This window comes from Talpa europaea, assembly GCF_964194135.1.
Source record: "Talpa europaea genome assembly, chromosome: 10".
NCBI classification, from domain to species: Eukaryota; Metazoa; Chordata; class Mammalia; order Eulipotyphla; family Talpidae; genus Talpa; species Talpa europaea.
Window position 1 is genome coordinate 94,322,290 of NC_140077.1, and position 6,560 is coordinate 94,328,849.

The window sequence follows — 6,560 nt, forward strand, 5'->3', positions numbered from 1 at the left end:
TGTACATTTCCAGCGTCTCCCCTGTCCCGTGGCTTCTCTTCTCCCCAGATCCTGAAGACCCACTCAGGCCCCCGCTGTAGGATGCTCGAGGGGGGCGAGAGGACAGGTGGAGACCTGCCCGGGACGCGAGGTGCCCTGCAGTGGTCGGAGCGTTTCCTGTGGGCAGGAATCAACCCCCGTCTTCTGGGCAGGGATCAACCCCCCGTCTTCTGGGCAGGGATCAACCCCCCGTCTTCTGGGCAGGGATCAACCCCCCGTCTTCTGGGCAGGGGTCCGAGCGGCGGCCGCGCGCTCCAGGGCTCCCCGCCAGGAGCGCCTGGACGCCGAGCCGGGCGCGCTCGGCCCCCGCCGGCACGTGGGGCTCCACTTCCTTCCGCGCTCGGGTCCGGCCCCGCCGCCCCCCACCCTCCGGCTTCTTTACGGCGGCAGGAAGCGGGGCGCCGCGGCGTGTGAATCGGGGGCGGGCCGGGCAGCGTCCTCCGGCGGCCGGCGGCGGGAGCGCCGAGCTGCGCCGCCCCGAAGGACCCCGCCCCGGGCGCCCCGTCCCCGCCCGGGCCGGCGTCGGGGGGCGGGGGAACCCCCAGTGTGAGTCCGCGGACCCGCACACCTGCGCGCCCCCTCGGCCGCCCCGCCCCCCGCAGGGAGGGTCCGAGGGCCGCGCCCCGGGGTCGCGCCGCCGCCGCGGAGCCGTCCGAGCCGGGGCGCGGGGGACGCGCGCCGGGACCGCCGGGGGAGGCTGCGGAGGCCGGGCCGGGGCGCCGCGTCGGGGCCGGAGCCGGGCGATGCTGGGCCGACGGCGCGTCTTCGCCGTGGAGCCGCTCGGCGGCTGCGGTGAGTCGCCCACCCCCGGCCGGCCGGGCTTCCTGCCCGGAGCCCCCCGCCGCCCCAGCCCGGCGCGCCCCTGGAGGAGCCGCCTCCCTTTGGAGGCGCCGGGGGACTAAACGGGGGACACCTCGCTTAGAGACGACCCGCTGGTTTTTGTCCTTAAACCCGCCACCGCCTCCATCCCACTGCCCCCGGGGCCACCGCCCCCCCAGCCCCTCGCCGGCGTCTGCGCCCGCCCCGCGGGACCTTCCCCACCGGCGACGCAGGCTGGGCTGCCCGGGCCGCCGCTGGCCCGGAGGGGCTGCCTTGGCATCGGGCTGCCCTGGCGTCCGCCTGCCCTGCACGCCCGGCGGTGGGCGCTTGACCCGCCAGCCTCGGGCTCTGCAACTCCTCGCCTGCGGCCCAGATGGCTCAAGAGGGCCAGGCCCAGAGGGGGCACTAAATGGGCCACGACTCTGCTTTTCCTCCTAGTTCTCTTTCTTCCGGTTTAACTTTTCTTTCCAGCCCCCACAGAAGCTCCGCTGTTTCTCTCTTCAGATAACAAAAGCCCCAAATGGTTGCAGCTATTGTAATTTTTATCCTCCCTCTTCCACCTCCAGGCGAGGTGTCATCTGGTATCTTGTTAGCACTGGGCCTCCGGAGGGGCCTAGGACCCTGGGCTTCTGTCTTTGTGCCCCCTCTTTCTCTGAGGGGCTATAGTTATATTCCCTCTTGGGGAGCAGTTGAAGAGATGGATCCCCACATGTGACTTGGAGGTCTTAGGCTGTCCCAAGGCCTGGTATGATCTCTCAGGCTTGGCCTCCTGCAGCGCAGACCATGGTTGGCGGGAGCCAACAAAGACGGGTGTGAGGGGAACCCCTCCAACCTGGTCTAGTCAGAGTTGGAGAGACACCTGGGTGGGGCTGTGCTTTCCAATCTCCTCCCCTCTGGTCCAGGACACTCCTCCCTGGGAATGCTGCCCGCTGCTAGGAATGCTGGGGGCGTTGGGGCTGCCTCCATCCTGACACTAACATCCTTGCAGATGGGGCAGCCCAGAGCCCAACTGGCAGTTGTGTGGTGCCCGGCGTCACCAGCACTTACAGACGGATCCCGGACACCACTCGCGGGTGCTCATCGGATTCCTGGAAAGAGGATGGCGAGCCGAGGGGTCTAGGGCAGCAGGTGCCTGTTCTCAAATTGGCCTCTCGGGACTCAGGAGTGGAGATGGCAGTTGGGGATAGTCTCTTGGCCAGCTCACTGGACTTGGCCAGCTCACTTGGCCTTTCCCAGGACTCTCTGGTCTCTGAGCCCACGAGGTGCCCTGAATCCCCAGCCACAGAGTCTTCTGCCCACCTGGGCCGGCTCCGGGCCAGCCGAAAGCTGGAGCAGGTGCTGGAGCGGTCTCGCAGGCTCCCAACTTCCCCTGCCAGCTTGCGACGACACTGCTGTTCCTCAAAGCAGCCAAACAAGCTTGTGACTTGTGAGAAGCACCTTTCTGGAGCAGGGGAACAAGAGGCCAAGGAGGCAGGCCTAGAAGAAGCAGAGGTGGTAAGTGCCAAGGCTCAGGGTGGGTGAAAAGTGGGTTGCAGATGGCTCTTCTATATGGGGGCAGTGGGAAACACCCCCCCCCCCCCGCATTCTCCCTGAAGCTCTCTCTGGGTGGGGCATTCCTTGCTCATAATTGATGGGTTGTGTCACAGCTTCTTGCCTCACTTCTCTCCCAGCTGTACAGAAGTAGGCAGGTATAGGCCTGGCCTGGCACCATGCCTAGGTGGGCACTGGACACCAAACGGGTGTCTGTTCCTCCTCTTCCTACCTGTTTTGCCCCAATCTCTTAGCCGCCTAGGGTGAGTATGTGTTAAGTTCTGAAGTCTCCCCTAACTCACTGTATCCCGCAGGTGGGGGGCTTGGGGCCTGAAGCTTGGGCCTGCCTCCCAGGGCAGGGTCTTCGCTACTTAGAGCACCTGTGCCTGGTACTGGAGCAGGTGGCGAGGCTCCAGCAACTCTGCTTGCAGCTGCAAGCCCGGAGGCCCCTGGGGGTGAGTGACCAGTGGTGGGCAAGCAAGCTGGGGAGGCATGGAGGGACAGGCTCCCTGGAATCAGGGGTCTTTTCAGAACAACCTCAGCCCTCTGCTCAGGCCCTGTGCTTATCTCCTGTGTCAGAATCCTGCAGAGGAGATGGGTCCTCCACCTGCTCATGACCCCAGCAGTGAGGTACATGGACCTTGGGAGCAGCTCAGCCAGACAAAGGAGACCGGTGAGGAGCAGTTGTTTCCCTCTTGTCCTGCCTGCCCAGTGCCCCACCAGTGAACCCCTGAGACATTGCTTGATGGGTCACTTCCTGTTCCTGGCCCTGGATAACCAGACTTTCTTTCCAAAGGGGCAAAAGCAGCTTCACCCCCACTGGTGGGGGTGCCCAGGGCCAACTCTCCCAGCCTGTCAGAGGCCCCAGCAGAGCCAGCTCACACCTTTCCATCCTCCCAGGGACACAAGGTAGGTGATCGAAATGTGTGGGGACAGGTAGTAGGATGGGGTAGGGGGGTTGATTGAATTATGGGGATCTCTTGAAGGCCAGAAGCCCTGGGGAAAATGACAGGATTCTTGTTTGGAGCAGGAAATTTATCCTGGCTGTGTTGACAGATGTCTTTGGGACTTCAGCTGGGGGTACATTGTTGGGAGTGGCTCAATGGGTCTGAGCTTCTGCTTAGCTGGGTCTCTCCCACTGGAACAAGGTCAAGGTCCTGCTCAGCCGGATCCGCTGGAGGAACCGTGGACACCCTGTGCCCCCTGTCAATCCCGATGAACCTGCCCCCAGGTGAGTCCTGTGACCCAGCCCAGGTCAGGGCAGAGGAAGGAGCCTGATGAACCTGGATGCTGAGGCAGTACTGCCAGAGGTTGTCTTTGTTCCTGTGAAATGTGAGAGAGATAGACATTGCTGGAGAGGGTGCTGGAAGCAGCGGAAAGTAGTTAAAAAGTGCCCCAATATAGGGTAAGTAAAAGTATCAGGCTTTTCTGCCCTCCCGCCATCAGGATTGATGATGGATCCCTGCGGTCCTGAATGCATGCCTGATGGCGGGCACCTGGAGTAGGGTGTGGGCAGATGTAGATGGGATCCACCTGGGCTGAGACTGGGCTTATAAGGGCGGCGTCACTGGGATGCCAGGGGAACAGCAGAGTGAAAAGAGCGAAAGAGACCAGATCAGACCAGAAAGAGAAGCGAAAAGCGAGAAGCAGAGGCCATGAGAAAACACAAGATTGCCCAGAAAGAGAGAAGATTCACTGGAGGCTGGGAGGCCTGCCAGCCTTACGGCCCCCCAGCACCCCTGCCTGCCGTGTACTTGGTAAAATCCCAATAAAAGCCTGAAAAGCCACTGAGGGCTTCAGGACTGGCTCCTTTACCCGGCCTGCTCGATCATAGAGATCCTGCCCTGGGCCTTCCTGTCGCTATACCCAATTACAGATGAGGCTGGGAGTGAGGTGGGGAAGGAGTCCCTTTCTTGAGGCCACTTGGTTATTCAGTGGCAGAACCAGGACCAAAATATGGGAAATTTCATGCCAGCCCTGAAGGCGCTCACCCCTCAAAGCTGAAACTTAGGACACCTCATCAGGATTTGGGGGAGAGCAAGGCAGGGTGCAAAGGATTCACAGTAGGTGATATCCAGCAGGTTTGGGAGTGTGTACCATATAACACCCCAGGGGAAGAAGCACATGTCAATTAATATCCCCAAATTCCTCACAGCAATGCTCTATCAACTCTAGGTCCATTGTTCCCTCCATTTTCTCCTAGCCTAATGCTATCTTTCCTGTTCCACAGGACTGAGTCAAGGGACCTTCCTGAAAGGCCTCTGTTACGCCCCCACCGGAAGACCTTTATTCCATCATTAGCAGTTAAGAAGCAAAGAGCAAAAAATCTTTCTGTATGCTGATACCTCCTGGTGCACGGACAAGACTGTGGGTGGAAGGGGTGTCCAGTGAAGACTTCTTTGCCCCTTTCCCTGTCACTGCTTCTGGGCACTGCCAGGAAAGCTGCTGATGCTTGCCCCTGTCTCTGAGGAAAGGACTGAGTCTTTCTCTGAGCAGCCTGAAAGGAGCCCTGCATCCCTGAGAGGCTCCCAGGTGTGGCAGCTCCCAGGCTCCTGGTTGCCTGAAACCCCTGGGGTTAGATAATGTGAACTAACTTATTTATGAGGCATCGTCGCAGCATGCTTGGCATAGTGATCTGCGGATTGCAGATGTGTATTTCAGCAAAATTATATATGTATCTGTGAGACTGTCAGTGTTATGAAGTGACCGGATTCAACCATCTCTCCTGATTGGTCTTCTGGGTGAAGAACTGCAGAAGGATGGAACTGACCTTCATTCCTTCGTGGGCAGTTACTGGTCTGAAGTCCTGGTGCTATCTTGGCTGCCTCTACACTCTCTTATCAGTGGAGCCAAGCCCCTGCACCAGGAAAGTGTGTGTTTGTGTGTGTGAACATGGGGGACAGCTGAGTAACCTTCAAAGTTGATTACCAGCTGCTTTGCTCTCCAGTAGCTTTTACACATTAGATGAAACCAGAAGTCCATACTGGCTTTTAGACCTTGAAGAAGTCCCTTATCTTTTCTGAGCCACATCTTTCCACTTAATCTCCCAAATGGTCTGATGCCTGCCCTACCTACCTCACAGGCTTGTTATGAGGGTAAGATGAGATTAAACTGTTTCAAAGTGCTTTGCAAGTGTTATGTGAATAAGAACGGGGAGAGTATGGGTTTGGGAAGGAGGCTAGACCGGAAGGATGAAGTGGAAGTCAGTTATGATAAGGGGGGCTAGGATTGCAAATGGGGACTGAAATGGTCAGTGATCGGCAGCAAGACTTTGATGAAATAATTTCATTGAAGTCTCTCAGATTTCATATCTGAGAATTAGGGCACTAATTCCTAGCGGATTACCCCCTCCCAGGGTGGTTCTGAGGACTGAAGGAAGTGTTGGTGGTAACTCTTTGTAAATGTCTAAGTATTGTGGTCCTTTATCTACCATAGTCCATTAGGGTCCTAAGTCTTTGCTAATTGAGAAAGGGGAAGTAGTTCCCTGATGGGTGTGTAGTCCTGTAGTTCCCTGGGGGGGGGGGGGGGTGGGGTGTGTGTGTGTGTGTGTGTGTGTGTGTGTGTGTGTGCGCGCGCGCGCGCGCTGTCCATGAGAGGGTAGGGCTAGGGATGAAGTCATTAGCATGAGTCAGATAAGGAATGTCTACTAGAAATAGCCACTGATCCGTCATCCTCGTCCTCCAGTCAGGTGGGTCTGGTTTTCTTGCTGCTGAAGTCTTAGGGGCTGCCAGAATGAATTAAGGCGTCGATGGTAGGTGTTTCCGTCTGTTTGGGGTGTCCCGCCCTAACTTGGGAATGGGAACCATTGTCTGAAGCCTGTTTTTCTAATGGGACACTTAAGCGTGGACACCACCGAGGCGCGGTTTCCTCACTCGCATCCGCTAGGGGAAGGCGCACTTCCGCTCCACAATGGGGGCGGGATGGCAGGCCAGCGTGGGGGAGGGAGAGGTCGGTGGAGAAGAGGGAGGAACCATATCCGGGAGAGTGGCAGCTTCCGACCAGTGGTCGCGCTTCCGGAGAGGCGCTTCCGGTGGCGGCGGCAGCAGCGGCTGTGGTGGTTCCGGGTGTCTTTGTCCCCCCGGTGTCGCGGCCCTGGCCCGCAGGTGGGTTGGGGGGCCCCCTGCCGCCCCTCTGCCCCCTCGCTCCTCCCCTGGCCGAGGGGCTGCGAGTGC

At 59.3% G+C, this 6,560-nt stretch overlaps 1 protein-coding gene across 1 annotated transcript; it reads left to right on the forward strand.

The window, feature by feature from the left end:
• Positions 1–782: 782 nt before the first annotated feature.
• LOC311178550 (uncharacterized protein C8orf58) lies at positions 783–4,730 on the forward strand (the record flags this gene model as incomplete). Its single annotated transcript, XM_084245227.1, has 7 exons — positions 783–831; positions 1,847–2,352; positions 2,703–2,854; positions 2,931–3,061; positions 3,185–3,297; positions 3,513–3,619; positions 4,619–4,730. 7 exons carry the CDS (start codon positions 783–785, stop codon positions 4,728–4,730), a joined length of 1,170 nt encoding a protein of 389 aa, XP_084101353.1.
• Positions 4,731–6,560: the final 1,830 nt, after the last annotated feature.